This window comes from Brienomyrus brachyistius, unplaced genomic scaffold (assembly GCF_023856365.1).
Source record: "Brienomyrus brachyistius isolate T26 unplaced genomic scaffold, BBRACH_0.4 scaffold34, whole genome shotgun sequence".
In the NCBI taxonomy this organism is placed as follows: domain Eukaryota; kingdom Metazoa; phylum Chordata; class Actinopteri; order Osteoglossiformes; family Mormyridae; genus Brienomyrus; species Brienomyrus brachyistius.
This window is the reverse complement of record NW_026042309.1, coordinates 1,562,284-1,579,500: the sequence shown is the minus strand read 5'-3', so window position 1 is coordinate 1,579,500 and position 17,217 is coordinate 1,562,284. Positions and strand designations below refer to the sequence as shown.

The 17,217-nt window shown below is 42.6% G+C and overlaps 1 protein-coding gene across 3 annotated transcripts in view; it reads right to left on the bottom strand.

Moving 5' to 3' along the window:
- The window catches only part of LOC125721546 (interferon-induced protein 44-like), a 183,762-nt gene extending 172,917 nt beyond the window's left edge, over positions 1 to 10,845 (bottom strand). Inside the window, exon 1 of one of the 3 annotated variants that reach the window (XM_048997505.1) lies at positions 10,632 to 10,845. In XM_048997505.1, the coding sequence (XP_048853462.1) occupies positions 10,632 to 10,695 (64 nt within the window). In that variant the 5' untranslated portion in view covers positions 10,696 to 10,845. Of the gene's footprint in view, positions 1 to 4,632; positions 4,664 to 7,164; positions 7,301 to 10,631 lie in introns of those variants that run through there. The other 2 variants (XM_048997500.1, XM_048997498.1) reach the window with 2 other exon arrangements.
- Positions 10,846 to 17,217: the final 6,372 nt, after the last annotated feature.

Below are 17,217 nucleotides of genomic sequence, written 5' to 3'. Positions count from 1 at the left end.
GGCCAGCCCATCACAGGGCACACTCACACAATTTAGGAACTCCAATTAGCCTTAGCATGTCTTTGGACTGTGGGGGGAAACCGGAGTACCCAGAGGAAACCCCACGACGACATGGGGAGAACATGCAAACTCCACACACATGTGATCCAGGCGGAGACTCGAACCCAGATCTCAGAGGTGTGAGGCAACAGTGCTAACCACTGCACCACCATGCCACCCCCCAGTTCTACCAATGTACAAATTTTCAAGAAGTGGTAGTACCAGGGGTGCTGCTAGAGAAAGCATATAATTTCAGCTGCTCAACACAGACCAATCCAATTATGTTTGAAGATTTTCAGGGCCCCTGTCAGTCAGGGGAACTTGGAAATCCACCCCCCCAAGGCACCCCTGGCCGGTATGGTGAGGACCAGTCTGCTTCTGTTACTTCTTCAGGTGAATTTTGCCAAGCTTTCTGGCACATATTAGTTGAATGATATTTTTTATTTTATTTACAGCAACATGTTCTTTCTTTGGGCTACTTACAATATATTACTACCAACCCCAATGGTTTGAGAAAATCGTAAACTTACATTTCTAAACTCACAGGCCTCATACACCATCATTCAGCTGAACTTTTCACAAAAAGACTAAACGTGAACAAGTCATAATACTACTTCATAAATATAAATGTATTAAAAAAGACAGGTATCTGTCGCCTTATGTCTGATCGAGTAACGACTGATTGCATTTACGTCCAAGGTTCATAGTAAATTATATACACCAATCGAAAGACGACTAAATGAGGATGTAGCAGGATGTTAATGGATGTATCACTTTTTATTATAAACTGTTATGATTTTATATTTACATTATTATTTGCTGTAGAGTACTGGGTGTGTATTATAGTACAGTAGCTACTGTCCTGGGTTTGACGTTAACCTGCATCCGGACCTGCGAGTGGATCTTCAACTTGCAGGGAAAAATTTTCTGAGGTTGGTGGTGGGACTGGCACTCCAGTCATCATAAAGCACTTCACAGCAGCTCAGTCTAAACAGACACGACTCCCTTCTGCTCTCCACAGGAGTAGCTCCGCTGCAGCCGCCCACAGTTAGGCTGCATGCATCATAAAGTGGATGGGGGAGCAAAGCCCTCGTGAGCCTCATCCCCGGGCGAGTCGAAACCTTCGGAGAGCTAATAGTGTCAGGCCTGTTGGGGATTGGGGCTGGTGTGGTGCTGGGGCGTCACCTGCTGCATGGCAGTACTTGGGTCCCAATTTGAGGCGGCCCATCCGGGTAGGTATGTAGAACGTCTTCTCAGATAGCAAAATGATTCAGTACTAGATAATTAAAATTCATAGATAAATTGCAACCCCACATACAAATTAGATTTAAGTAGACTGAACATGAGTGCTATTGAATTCATTTAAAATAATTAATCCCAGTCTTCTAAAATTTGTTCAGTTTATATAACATAAAATTGAACTGTGAACTCAAAATGTACATCCGTTCTTAGATAATTTAACTTTGTGTACTTACATCCAACAATATATTTTTAGTGTAGGTAGGTAGATAGGTGGAGAGGATGAAATAAATATTAATTAGAAATCACAAATAATTATTAATTAATATATTTATATAATGTAAGATTCCACGACCTTAAAAAATAGGCTTGATTTGATTAATGTAAGTTTTATTTAATACATACAACAAACATTACGTAAGACCAGAAGGTAATTATTAAATTTCCTTATATTTAACATGTTATTTGTAAGGCTGGGTGAACTATGATACTGGCAAATATGGGTAGAGTCTGGCCTGGATCCAGTGATCTTTAACTGTTTTGGATCCGTCCTGCTGTGCAAGTGGACTCCGATCCAGGCCAGTTATGCGGATCTGTTCCAGATCCTCCTGCTGGATCCGGCACCGAATCATTTCGCTATCTGGGTTGTCTCTCTGGCAAGATGTCCATCTTTCTCTACTGTCGGGGAAGCGTCGTAAAGTCCACATTTCAGTGGTGGCACTCTGAAGTATGCAGACCAGGAAGTGGCCAGATCTCTGCACGTGCGGATACCTGCTGTTGGTCTGGTCATTCTGAATGCTGCCATACTCAGGGTGTTGCTATTGCTAACGGCTCTTCCCTATGGTGTCTGACGTCACTCCTTTCAAGGAGCGTATCATGAGACTCAGGCTAAGGCCCTCCTTGGGTGTCTTATCAGTGTTTGCTCTGACTGCGGTGAGTGATGTCTTGTTGAGGGGGACATTTTACTCACAGCTTTGCTCGGTGGTTGATGGGTGAAATCTACAGGTTTGTCATATATGTGTTTCCCGAAACATTTTTAATTAAGTATATCTTCCGTGAAGATGGTCTGAGTCTCTCTTAGCTGTCTCTTATCACTGTTATTGACTCATATTGCTCATTTAAAATAAGACTGAAATCATTAAGGGTACAGTTTCATAACCAAACATCACTTAATTAAAAAATGACTGGTCTATATGGTAACATTACTTTGTCTGATACATGACTACAATCTTCGTTAGATTTCATCCTTGCGCTCTTTAGAGTCTTTGTAAGATGCTAAGAGTCACCGATATCAAGAAAGTGGGCCCTGGTCTTTGGCATAAAAATTCTGGGCTGAAAATTAGTCCCACTCCGTGTCTGTATATCTTTGTGAACAAACTCACTTTTTCCAAATGGCCCACAAAACCTGCATCTTTACAGACAATTGTGAAAGTGAATTTAGGAGTTGATAGGTTTTTTTTACATCAGAATTTTTTAATCAAACAGATTACTGTGGCCACACCACAGCAAATATTGCAACAAATCTAATTTTAGAGTTGTCATACAGTCGTTGACTTAAAACGCTGTGTTATGAACATGAAGGCATATACACATTATCTTATAAACTGCCTTAAAGTAAAACACTTGACAAGTGGATTCTCCTGTTTTTGTATCTGGTATATTAAAATGAACTCTTTTTTCTTTCTTTTTACAAAGGAACAATATAAGTGTCACGCCCAGCTCGTCCGATCCCCGTGTGTGCCATGCCCCCTGATCATCCACGTGTGCTTCCCCGATCATGCCCAGCTGTTTCCTGTTATTTTCGGCTTGTCTTGTGTATTTAGTCCGCGTCTGAGTCCATCTTCCCCAGACTTGTCATTAATGTTAGTTGATGTTAGTTGATGTTAGTTGATGTCAGTTTGTCGCCGTCTGCCCTGGCTCTCCCGTTCCCAAATAAACCCACGTTTTCCCGAAGATCCTGCCTGCCTGCCTGCCTGGTCTTTCCCCGCTTCCTGCTCGCCCGTCCAATCCCCAAACCTAACAATAGGTACAGTGGATATTTAATAGTTAAAGAATTTCTAGAATTGAGCCTAAATTATAATATTGATACAGCTGCTGAAATCTTACTTCACATTTATGAGTTCCCTAGGAAGATCCCCTGAGAAGGTCGGTTACTGTTCATTCTAGCCTAAGGTGTTTCAATACACATTGTTGACTAGGACTTTTCACAAACCCAGTAAATTAACTATTTATGGAGTTTTTTTGCACGCTACTGAGATATATTTTATAGATATTTCAGTGTTTCCCCTACCATTATATTAGGGGGCGCCCTGTCCCCCCAAAGGCACCTCCCGCCTCCCTTGAAGGTCAAGTTAATTTTATTTTATTTTCTATACAGTGCCAGATCACAACAGAAGTCATTTAAGGTTACCTTTCCTATAGAACAGGCCTATGCATTGTCACACACAGATGAGCACACTCTCTGGACCTGAATTACCCAACTCTGGTAATAATCCACAGAGAATTAAGAAAGGATAGGAGGAAGGGAGGCTGCAGCATTCCGATGGCTAAAATGACCTGCTCATCTTCTATCTCAGACTTGTGAAATGCGAAATGCTATTTGGTACACCTGGCGCTTTTGTTTCATTTTCGGGATACTTTGAGCCCCTTTTTGAATAGAGAGCTCCATCTAGTGTTGACAGAAAAAAATAGCAAAATGGTCCGAAAGCGTCATTTTGTCCATCACTACGGTTTGGCACATACGTGTTTGTTAAGTTCTGAAGATAAAGTATAGCCAGACGTCTCTGACTTCTCATATCAAGAGGCTCTAGAAATGTTCTTCCAGAAGCCCAGGAAGATGCACTGCAGTGACAAAAGCTGCACACTTTGTGGGTAACTGTCATAAAAAGAAATGTTCTGATGTTTAGTTCAGTTGTTATATTGACTGCTGTCATTAAAAAAAACATATGAACCCATGTCCGTTTGCCCCCCCCCCCAAGCTGTAAACCTAGGGAAAACACTGTATTTGTCAGACAAAATCACTTTTTTCAGTTCTTATAGACGATTGTGAAAGTGAAAGAAGTTCAAAAGCATTTTAGTCACACAGACAACAGTGATAAACGGTAAAATATGAATACATTTGTGATTTACCAGTTATATAATTACTAGAATAAGTTCTTATATATTAATACAGAAATTGACATCTTCTGTACATCTGCATGAGTCTCCTGGGAATAACATGATTCGAGAACAAGAGTAACTAACAGTTAAAAATATATTAAAATATTTCCACAGACGGACAAACTGAACGAGTTATTAGGATTACTAGCCTACGGTTTGTACGGTATATTTGCCTTTTTCATTAAACAAACTCACCTTTTCCAAATGACCTTCGAAAGCTTCAGTTCTACAGACAATTGTAAAAATGAAAGTATGAGCTCACAGCGTTTTATATAGTCACAGATATTGGTGGCCACACCACAGTTCATGAATATTGAATATTGCAGCAATTCTCATTTCCGGCTTGCCGTACAATTATTGACTTAAAATGCTGTACAACAGCCTAATGTAAACAGAAAAGCACTTACATGTCGTATAAATTGCTTAAAAGTGAAAAAAATGTCAAATGGAATCTTCTTTTTGTAGTTGACATTTTAAAATAAACCGGTTTACGTTATGTAACCATAGTTAATGTACACATTATTCCACTGATTTTTGTTATATAGGACTGTTATACATTTTAATATAAAACTAATATATATATTAGTTTCATATTAAAACAGATCGTCCATCTGCTTCCCAGCCCCCCTCTTTTTATTCTCGTTGGCCCTCTGTCTAGCCTCCCCCACCTGCAACTTCAGCAAATGGGTTTGGAGCTCTTTAAGGTCACTCTCCTCCTTCCCTGCCTCGTCCTTGGCCCTCTGTAGGTGGTGTATCACATGCCTATCCCACATGTGGGAGTCCGCACCTGGTAAGTCTGGGTTGTCCAGGATCGCAGCCCACACCCCCTCTGGAACCCCCTCCATTCTCGGTGCACCCCCTCCTGTCCGGGGTGACACCCGGTTTGCCGTCCAATCCTCCTTACACTTATCCAGGTATTCCCTAGGGTGCAGGGTTTTATCCCACGCCAGCTTTGGGACGCCTGCTCCAGTTGGAGGAGGAAACATTTCTCTCATGGCGTTCCCAATGCGCAGTACTACGGCTGTCAAGCTAACGTCATCAGGATGCGTCAGTGTTCCTGCCCTCTCTTCCACCTCCAGCAAAGAGTGTTTAGTCAGACATCTGGCTGCCTCTGCCCAGAAATCTCCCAGTGCCAACATCGTCCCCTGAGTGAGCTGGTCTAGCTTATCCATCCACGGTCCCCCTCCTTCTGCTGGGGGCGGCATTTTATCAGCCAGTGCCTGCACGTCTCCTATCGGGAAAGGTCTATATTTATCCTGCGTCTGGCCCGTCCCTCTTAGCAGAGGTAGTTGATGCTTTGGGGGCCTTGAGACCTTGTAATGACACTCCCCCTCGCTCTCTCCCTCTTCATCGAGGGCAAAGCCCTGAGCCCTCACCCTTTCCTCTAAGAGTGAGGTTTCCCGTTGTAGTGCTGCCTCTATTTCGGCCATCCGCTCCTCTACCTGGTCTGCGAGGGCCCTACGAGCCCTGTCCTCTGGGTCGTCCTTCCATACCCCCGAAACGTGACCCCACATTTCCACCTTTTTACCCTCCTCTAGTTTCCCTGTGTTGGTCCCTGCCCGCTGACCAGGCGAATCTACTCCCCCTTGTTCCTCTAACTGCTCCCTCCTTACTCGAGCTGCAAACGCCACCTGGTCCTGTCTGCCTTCCGCCCCCGCCGCTTTTTGCTTTTTCCTTTTCTCCTCCCTGCTTGCCTGTCTCTCCTTGGGTTCCCTACACTCTGTATCTATGTTCGAGTCCGCCTCCGATCTCCCACCTAATCCGGCGTCTGAGGGAGTCGAGGTCTCCCCCCCAGCCGGATGCCCCCCTTGTACATTTATCGCCCCGGACGTAACTGTGATCATAGGGCACATATGGGCAGGCGGGGCAGAAGGGGCGACCTTTTTACACGTATAGGCAGAGGGCCTGTCTCCCTCTCTCGGTTCCCCCTTCTCGGGTTCCGGCTGGCCCTCTCCTCTGCTCTGACCCTCACGATGTAAATGATCTGTTCCCTGCCTAAACAGGGCCAATTTCGCCCTCGGTCCCCGGACCTCTAACCCAAAATAATTACCTCAGAATCCAGGGTCCCTGACCCCTGGGCCTCTAACCCAAAATAATAAACTTCAGAATCCAAGGTCCCTGACCCCTCGTCCTCTGACTCAACCTTTACCTCAGAATCCGGGGTCCCTGACCCTGGGCCTCTGACCCAACCTTTATCTCAGAATCCGGGGTCCCTGACCCCTGGGCCTCTGACCCAAAATAGTAAACTTCAGAATCCGTGGTCCCTGACCCCTGGGCCTTTAACCCAAAATAATTACCTCAGAATCCGGGGTCCCTGACCCCTGGGTCTCTAACCCAAAATAATAAACTTCAGAATCTGGGGTCCCTGACCCCTCGGCCTCTAACCCAAAATAATAACCTCAGAATCCGGGGTCCCTGACCCCTGGGCCTCTGACCCAACCTTTACCGGGACTCCCACCCGGTAACCTGTAGAATTCGAGGGTCCTGAATTCCCCGGGACTCTAACCCAGCTCACTGGGACTCTAACCCAGTGCTTCTATTTGCTCGTCAGTGAATAGTGGGGCTGCCACACCAAGGACACCACAGTGGGACTCCAACCCAGCCTTAATATTCTTTTACCTACCCTCATTCGCCGCCTCAATGTACTGACGGCCCTGATGGACACTTCGGACTACTTTATTTAGTATAGCCATATATGCAGATTTTGATATAACAGGCTCTGCTTACCTTTTGTTAGTGGCGCCTGCAGCCTTCCGTGCCCATTCAGGTCTCGTCTGGTATTTGCCGAATGCCGACCTCTATCTGGATCCCGAGCCCCCAGATTGTTGGAGTTCGCCGTCTCCACCGGGTCCGTGGATGAGAAGAGATCACCCGGGGGCATTCTACAAGCAGCCCCCGCCCCTGTCCATACTTTTCCACTTTCAGGCAATTTCGTCTTATCTGGTGCAACATGTTGTTCTGTATGTTCCTAGTTATTGCGTCACCCCTATATCATTTGCCTAGCGACTGTCACCACAGCCTGCGTGAATAGATTACCCTTATTGCACAGAGCTTCCCTATATGTCCTTAGTCCCCTGCAGATATCGCTCTCCACAGAGGTGTGTCAAGAACTCATTTTAATAAATTAAGCAAGATCATATATATTTATTATCATGTCATATACATGCACTGTTAATTGTAGCTATTTTGTTTGTCTGGTACAGAAAACATCTGTGTATTACATGCTGTTGATCTTTGAATAAAAATACATACATGTCATGCCCCGATCGTCCGCTCCTCCCGTGTGCCACGCCCCCTCATTAACCCCGTGTGGACTCCCCGTGCCCACCCGCTGTTTCCTGTTGCCGTCCTTAGTCCAATGTATTTAGTCCGCGTTCCAGTTAGTTTCCCCAGTCCGGTCATTAACATTGTCCTACTGTGTGGTGTTCATCTTGCAATACACCCCGTCTTTTTGATTTCCGTGAGCCCGTTCCTGATTTCCTCGCTTCCCGCTCACTCATCCCGCACACGGTACATAACAATACAAGTATCACGGCATCCAGTTTTATTCTATTATATGGATGGATAGATGAAAATGGAATGTATGGATAAATGTAGGAAGACAATAATAAAAAACTATATGAACCTGAAGCAAGCAGTCCCCCAATGCCACATATGGGAATGATGTGGGCACATTAGATGGTATACTGCATTATGTGCAGTATGAGCCCTGCACCCCATTTTTGGGTTTTTCATCATTTAACTCACTTGATCTATGGTGTCAACTGAACACTAAAATAGCTAATAAATTTAAAACTATACAACAACACTCATTGTACTCTGTAAAGTGTTAAATGCTCCAGTCAGTGAAAGTGTGTCCCCTACCCTTAGACCCCAGAGGATTAAAATGGGGCAGATATGTGGAGGTGGAGACTCATTGACTTAACACCCTATGGTGTAAATTTAACACTATTAGAGTTAATAAAGATAACTGCTGTAAAAACAACACACTCAAGGCACACTGTAAAGTGTTAAAGGTAACACCGTATGCTGTGGACCCATATAAACACTCCAATATATAAACAGTGTTAATTTAACACTGGCACATTTTCTGTGTAGTCTTACTTCACTTAACTTTTTATGTCACTTTTTAACTCAGTCAAACTGTACTAACAACTTATGATTAACTGATTTCATTAAAAAAGTATTTTATGAGTGGAAGGTTAAAAAATATTAGGTGGTACATTGGGAGGAGCTTAATTCTCTCCCCGTCTATGATGTCATAAGCGGGAGGGGGACATATCCCTTTTTCGCGGGCGATCCTTGTTAAAATAACTGTCGCTCTCTCGCCATGTCGCACTTGTGCGTAGAGCCACGATCCCCACACACCACTGTCTTTTATTGAAAACAGCTGAGGCAAGTCGTTTTCTGAACTTTAAAGTGTGTATACAATAAGTAAACATGTAAAATAAGTATAAAATGTGTTATAAAGCATATAGCCAACGACAATTAATAAAGAATTTAAGCAAAATATCCCAGACGTACCATGGCCTATAGCTGGTAGAAATGGAGCTATCCTACGGCCTACAAGATAAAAGCATATGGCACCAAATTGGAATCAGTAGTCTTTAAAAGAATAAAATACATTACATGGATTTATTAATGCGATATTTTAAATATGTTTTAAGGCATAATACAATTTTTAACAATAATTTTTACGGGGTCACCGGATGCATCAAGCTTTTCTAGCTAGAGAGGAAAGAGGGTCTGGCAGTTTTGAATGGTAAAAGCAGTAGTTGTGTTTTGCTAACGGGGTATTTTTTTAAACAAAATGCACTATTTTATATCGGTAAAAACACTGCCATCCTATTTTTAGGGGGATTTATGCATATTGCATGTCTAGACATGTCGGTCTGCTAATGTCCGTGGCCTTGGGGAACAGGGCGTCGGCGCAAGAGCTTTTGGAGCCGTGAGCGATAAGCCTATGAGAAGGAAGCGTCAATGAAACAAAATGGCTGCGGGGTGTCTACAGAGTGACTGTAACATCTCGTTTAACCGATGGTCCTGGGTGTGAGAAGCACACAGCCAGCACCCCCAAACAGTCAGAAAGCACATTACCACTATCAATCTGTCTTATTTGTAAATATTATAACATAATATATTTCAAATTTAAATAAAGGTCAATCTCTAACACCACAGCTCTGGGGCTCTGGCATGGGCCCGGACGCCCCGCTGCAGGCCTGGGGCGTTGGATGAAGTATCTAACTACAATTGTTTAATCGGAGGGATAAAGTCCAATAACTTAAACGGTTGTATGACAATTTAGTATAAATTTTAAACCAATATGATCTAAGGAATATAACAATTTAGTTGTAGTTTGTTAGTTTTATTTTAAATAAGATGCTCCCAGTTTCTTATTGATTTAGTAGCTGTAGGAACTAGTGAGCAGTATTTAGCAACATTCATCAAAAATATCTTCAACATTCCAATATGGAAGGTAACCGACAACCGTCAGGGGGCTTTAGAGTTCAACTTTAGGTTGGTGATCGCGATGTGTGACCAAACCCAAAAGCACCCTAACTTAGTCATCCACTATGCAGTGAGACCAGACAGTGACTATATGCCCGATTTAACCGCTGGTCTTTATTTATTTATTTATTTTTTTTTTTTTAAACTTTGACAGAATAAAGACTTAGATATTTTGATAAACACACTTTTTTTTCAGTAAATGTTTGTTTACGCTCATGTGCACAAACACACACATACCGGTGGCCTGGGGGGCTTTAGAATTTAACTTAGGTCTGTGAAAGTATAGGACTGCGATGTGTATTCAGACATTTAACATACACTACTGTCTATTGATGAAGAAATTATTTAATTCTGGCCTGATCATTCATGTTGGCTGACTTTTTAAATTTAGTGCACAGAGGTTGAAATAAGTGCATGGTATGCAAGTATTATGACATGCACATAGTAAACCTTTAAATTGTATGAACGTTTTCAGTCTTAATAGCCAAAACCATAACTATTCTACACGTCACGTAACAAAATTGGACATCTAACACGTACTACTTTAGAACACTACTGTTTTTGCTAGCATCATTATTATTATTATTGTTGTTGTTGTTTTTAGGGTTATTGTACAATAACAATATAGCCACCTCTTGTGCATTATGGGATGGGATTACTTTGTAACAAACCATTTGCAACCGTACCTGTAATGAGCTCTGAGGTTGAATAACGTTGACTGTTCTGTGATACTGCTGTCACAGAAGTCATTGGTGGCTCAGTTACTGCTGGCTGAGGAGACTCTGAACATGCAGCAGTAGGAGAAGAAGGAGGTTGTTCAGAAGAGGATGAAGCGTGTTCGGGCGTAGAGGTGAATGCTGGACGAGGAGGAGGTTTGGGTGGGGATGGACATGTTTACAGCTACGCTGCCGCAGCCAAGGCCCAGCTCCTCCAATCTCTTGTTTGGTCTATTAAAAAAAATGTGTTTAATAGGGTGATCATTTTTTCAACCCTGTCAATCAACTCAAAAAAAAAAAGATGTGCAAAAATTTATTGAGTTCAGTTGACATTTAGGGTGTGCTGAAGCATTCTGAAATATTCATTTTTTTCCCAAAAACCCGATTAATAGGCTATGATTGGCATTAAGCGGTAAATTCGAAAGTCACTAACAAACAACTGTTCCGTAATGTCATTGCTACATTGTGCAATTTATTATGTCAGGCTACATTTCTATTCAGAAATCTGAGGTAGCTAGTGTTAACTAAAGTAATCGACGTTATAATTGTCATTCATGAAAGGGTTGATGGTTTACTCGTAGACGCAGAAAATCCCTGAAGTACAGACATCTTGTTACTGTCTGGGAAAAGCTTTCCATGCTCAGCAAACAAACTGTGTTTGTTCTTCACTATTTGTCAGTAAATCACTGTACTCCTGTATCATAGACATGCCTCTCTCTGCAGTGTCATTTGTCACCCACAGCACCCATACAGTTTCCTCAGCCTTCAAATAGTCGTCGTTGGTTATCCAAGTCTCAGGAGCACTTTGAACAAAATGAGTCTGGAACTGACAACACGTCGAAAAACTTCTTTGAATTCACAAAGTCATGTAACTGCATGGGGCAGCATGGTGGTGCAGTGGTTAGCACTGCTGCCTCACACCTCTGGGACCCGGGGTTGAGTCTCCGCCTGGGTCACATGTGTGCGGAGTTTGCATGTGCTCCCCATGTCATCGTGGGGTTTCCTCCGGGTACTCCGGTTTCCCCCCACAGTCCAAAAACATGCTGAGGCTAATTGGACTTGCTAAACTGCCCGTAGGTGTGCATGTGTGAGTGAATGGTGTGTGAGTGTACCCTGCGATGGATTGGCCCCCCATCCTGGGTTGTTCCCTGCCTCGTGCCCATTGCTTCCGGGGTAGGCTCCAGACCCCCCACGACCCAGTAGGATAAGCAGTTTGGAAAATGTATGGATGGATGTAACTGCATTTCATTGATCTGGGTGAAATTAACTGTTATTCATTTTGGTGGATCTTCAGATGCTGGTTTCTGAAGCACTGAAAGCATAAAGTTTTTCCTCTATGACATAAATATCTCTGTTAAAGAATGACAGTGTAATCAACTCATCACTAAAGTACCAGAGACAGACACAGAGCTTTGTTAGGGCACTTCTTGCTGCTTGTGAATGAAGTGAAAAACAGTATTTTCAGCAGATGCAGCTCATTTGCTGGAGCAATGATTGGCAGCCAAAACAAGAACCGCAATTGCAGGTAGACCTGAAGGCCAAATATGCAGAGATCTGCCAAGCCTTTTTGTTCATGGTTGGTAAGCTTGAAGTTAGAATATCGAAACAAGAATATTTTGTATGCATATATCAGCTTGGCCATGAAGCGAGCTTGATGCAATGCACCAGGTTTGGTAATATGAACACCATGGGGAGGCACAGCACCCAGAAACACAATGGCTAGTTCAGGTCGTTCTCTGTAGTCATGACAGGGTTATGCAGTCTGCAACTGAGAAACGTGTGACTTCTGCTCGGAAGTCGGGCACTGCTGCAGCTACTTGTGAGTCGCCAATTCCTGCCTTGTAGTCATTGTGAACTGAACTAGGCCAAAATGACTTGCAACGTTTTAACAGTCCAATTAATGGACCACTTGTTGGACCCATAACTCCTACAAATACTTCGTCTAGCATTAGTTAGTGAATGTGATGACGGTAAGCCAAATACAGCAGGTCTGAATTAATCTTGCCTTCAAACGACACACAGGCACTATTTTTTCGCCCAGTATTGCTCGCTGTGGTATCAAGACTGAGTGCTTTTATACGATCCTTAATTCCCCATGACTCAACCTCTTCCAGCATTGCATTAGCCATTGCTTCACCAGTGCTAGTGCTGTTTGGCAATGCAAAGAAGTCGATCAACTCCAGACCCAGACACAGTGATTGGAAGGTGGTCCACTGTTTGCCTTCAGTTCACTTGCTCTGAGAAAATTATGCTTTTGCATGCATGTTAAATGGAAGAGTGGTTGATATTGATATCGTTGACTTTCTGCCCAGAAGCATGAACAGCAGGGGAGAGTGTGTGCACTGCACTGCGAAAACTTGTTTTGGTGCAGCCAAGTGATTCTACAACATCAGCAGTCAGTAAGTTCCTTCCTCTCTTTCAGCTTATTTTGTTTTCTACAGCCGCACGTCCAAACACTCTTTATGTTGAATCAGAAGATTCAGAGTGACTTGAGGAGAGCGCAATACTTTGGTTCAACAAATCTAGTTCTGCTTTCTGTTTTTCTTCCCACTTACAGCGTTTATCCGGTTAATGAACAGTTCTGCATTTTTATTTAATAAAACTAAAGTGACTGTTGGTGGTAAAGCATTCTGCTACAGGGACCCTATACTGTGGAATGGCTTACCAGCCTATGTCCGGGATGCTGAATCGGTCTCAGTCTTTAAATCTCGACTGAAGACCTATTACTTTAGTTTAGCTTACCCACAAGTTAGCACTTAACACCGTAATTATGGCTTCTGATGCTGCTGTACGTGTCATTTTTACCTACCGTGCTTGTCCATTAATGTATCAGTGCACTCTTTGACACCTGCACTCTCTGCCTTCCTTCCCACATGTCTGGAGGGTGCCCGAGGGGGCACCTTCTGAGCTGCCATCAGGGTCTACAGAAGGGTGCCATCACAGATGTGACCTGCGATCTATGATGATGTCGGTGCAGCTTCCATCCTGCCACCCAACACAGGCCTATGTGGAGGACTGTCTCACTGATGGACTTTAACTAGGACCGGATCACAGTTTACACCTTGCTCTTAGCAAACAATCTGGCTACTTCTCTACCTTTATCCAGTAATGTTAGCATGCCCAGGGGGGTGGGGCTGCCAGTTGACCTTGGACCCCCAGAGGTTTTTTTCTCCCCACTTGGGAGTTTTTGGTTCCTCTCCTCCACTGTCATCTGACTTTCTCTTTCATTTTTCCATTTTCACTGTTTCTGTGTTCTGTCGTTATCTCTGTTAAGGATGTTCCGCAACACACTCCTGTAAAGTGCATTGGGGCAACTTTGTTGTAAAAACTGCTATATAAAAATAAATTAAATTGAATTGAATTGAATTGAATTTACCAATGAAATGTTACATGAGTTTGGACATATCACACAGCCATAATAGAAAATTACAATCTTTAGACAACATACACACAAACCACAGATGCTAATGGACTAAACTGCAGAGAATATACATTTTGATTCTATAATGCAGAAACTGGCCAAAAAGATTCAGAGTGACTTGAGGAGAGCGCAATACTTTGGTTCATCAAATCTAGTTCCACTTTCTGTTTTTCTTCCCACTTACAGCGTTTATCCGGTTAATGTTCAGTTCTGCTTTTTTCTTTACCGGCGATGCATCCACGCCTGCCATGACACCCTTTCGGCCTTGTTCACGTTGTGCAAGCAGAAAGGCTTTGTCTTCTTCAGCAGTAATTAATGACAATGCATCTGGTGAGCAATGTCAAATAAATCAGAGAATGTCTCTGTGAAGCCTTCTTCTGCTGTCTGCGATTCAGTCCGACGTCCTTGGTTATTCTTTAGCCTTTTTCCATTTTTAAGGGCCACCCTAGTGCATAATATAATCATAAATAGGGCTGTCCAAAATGAAGATGTATATTATGTGACGACAGAAAAATGATAACTGTTTTATTAAATATTCTGTCATTTATTACATTGTGTTGCAAATCACAGTTAGTGGTAGTACATTTTAAGCTATTTGATACATTTGAATGATAGACTAGACAAATAAAAGTTAACAAGACATAAGGCTATCCTTGCGGTCATTTTACATAAACTATGCTTTGAACCTACAGAAAATGTGCTATATCCTGGTATGTATCAACGAGATATGAAATGACCTAAAATGTCACATGAGTTTGGACATATCACACAGCCATAATAGAAAATTACAATCTTTAGACAACATACACAGAAAACACAGATGCTAATTAGATAAACTGCAGAGAGTATAAAATTTGATTGTATAATGCAGAAATTCTAAGCCTGAAATCTGCGCTTAATTCATTGCAATGAAATGGTGCAGGAAAATGACTGTACCTTCTACAACGATCTCCCCTTTGCAGCTGTCATTCTGGATCACTGGAAAACGAAGAGTCCTCTTCTATCGCCTTGGCATTTTTCTTGGCTTTCTCATAACTTTCTACGTACAAAATTTGCAGAGAAAAACAAATACAATCAGTGAATGAAATACAAAAACTTTTTTGGAGCTGAGTGGGTGATATGCCTCAATATAATGGTGCTGTATACTAACAAATTGGTGTTAACAAATGGTCAAGGTTAATTCACTGACACACAAACTTACCTGTTGAATAGGCAATTTCACCTGCATAACACTGCCAGGAAATGTCAGGTTTTACCTGATTGGTTGCAGCTTTTCTTATTTTGTCTGGCGAAACAAATGTTGGCCACGGACACTTCTTCTCCCCCTTCATCCAGTGTTTGCTCACCACTGCTACTTCTTCCCGCTCAGGAAATTCCACCACATAAAATTCTGCCATCTACATGATTAGAAAAAGTGAACTCTAACTGCAACAGCATATTAAACTATCCATCCATCCATCCATTTTCCAAACCGCTTATCCTACTGGGTCACGGGGGGTCCGGAGCCTATCCCAGAAGCAATGGGCATGAGGCAGGGAACAATGCAGGATGGGGGACCAGCCCTTCACAGGGCACACTCACACACCATTCACTCACACATGCACACCTACGGGCAATTTAGCAACTCCACTTAGCCTTAGCATGTTTTTGGACTGTGGGGGGAAACCGGAGTACCCGGAGGAAACCCCACGATGACATGGGGAGAACATGCAAATTCCACACACATGTGACTGCAGAGACTCGAACCCAGGTCCCAGAGGGGTGAGGCAACAGTGCTAACCACTGCACCACCAAGCTGCCCCATGCTGTGATTCATTTTCAATAAATGGTAATGCTGACCCTACGCTATTTATTGCAAAAGCTTACACTTCCACACAGCTTTCTGGACAAAAATCCATTGCGACATACATTGTTTTTACAAAATGAAATGCATATTTATTCATTAACAAGCTGTGCCTGCATTTTTCTATTATATGTATGGAATTAGTTTCAGCTAAGACTCATAATAGAGGGTAGTAGGCTACTCGTGATATGAATTAGTTTCAGCTGAGACTCATAATAGAGGGCGGTAGGCTACTCGTGATATGAATTAGTTTCAGCTGAGACTCATAATAGAGGGCGGTAGGCTACTCGTGATATGAATTAGTTTCAGCTGAGACTCATAATAGAGGGTGGTAGGCTACTCGTGATATGAATTAGTTTCAGCTGAGACTCATAATAAAGGGTAGTAGGCTACTCGTGATATGAATTAGTTTCAGCTGAGACTCATAATAAAGGGTAGTAGGCTACTCGTGATATGAATTAGTTTCAGCTGAGACTCATAATAAAGGGTAGTAGGCTACTCGTGATATGAATTAGTTCCAGCTGAGACTCATAATAAAGGGTAGTAGGCTACTCGTGATATGAATTAGTTTCAGCTGAGACTCATAATAAAGGGTGGTAGGCTACTCGTGATATGAATTAGTTTCAGCCAAATCATCTAACAATGAACTGTGTTACTCTGTGAGGGGGTTGGGAGGTGTTGCATCTTGGATATTTGTGCCCTTGAGAGGTAAAGTGGGCTATCCCACATTTTTGACCCCTACCCCCTTTTTATTGAATATTTTCAATTGAATAAGTTGTTATTATCTAAGTCATACCTCTGTGCTACCTATGATATATATCAATTGTAGGGTATAGACACACTGATTTTTAGAAAAAAATTCAACTTTGGAGCTCATTTTCTCAAAACCTTGTTTTTGTGGGATAGCCCACTTTACCTCTCAAGGGCACATTAGCAGGCTAGGTGCTGAGCTTTGATTATACCTTCTGCATCCATGAGTATAACGCTACACTGCAAGGGCATCAACTTCACAAGCACTGAGAAAGCTGTTATCGAACTGTTAGCTTCTGTCCTGTTCTCACCGAGCGGCCACACGCCACTTTCTTTCTTTCCACACTTTTAATGCTTTAATGTTAACGTTTTAACATTGTCAGAATGAACGAACAAACGAACGAATCGATGTCTATGGAATATAATCATATATAATCAGTCTTTCCTTTGCAGCTGCTTAAAATGGTTAGCGTTGTGATTTATTGTGCTGTGTAATTTTCTCATACTGTTAAATAGAATGCAAAGTCTTCATATATTATAGA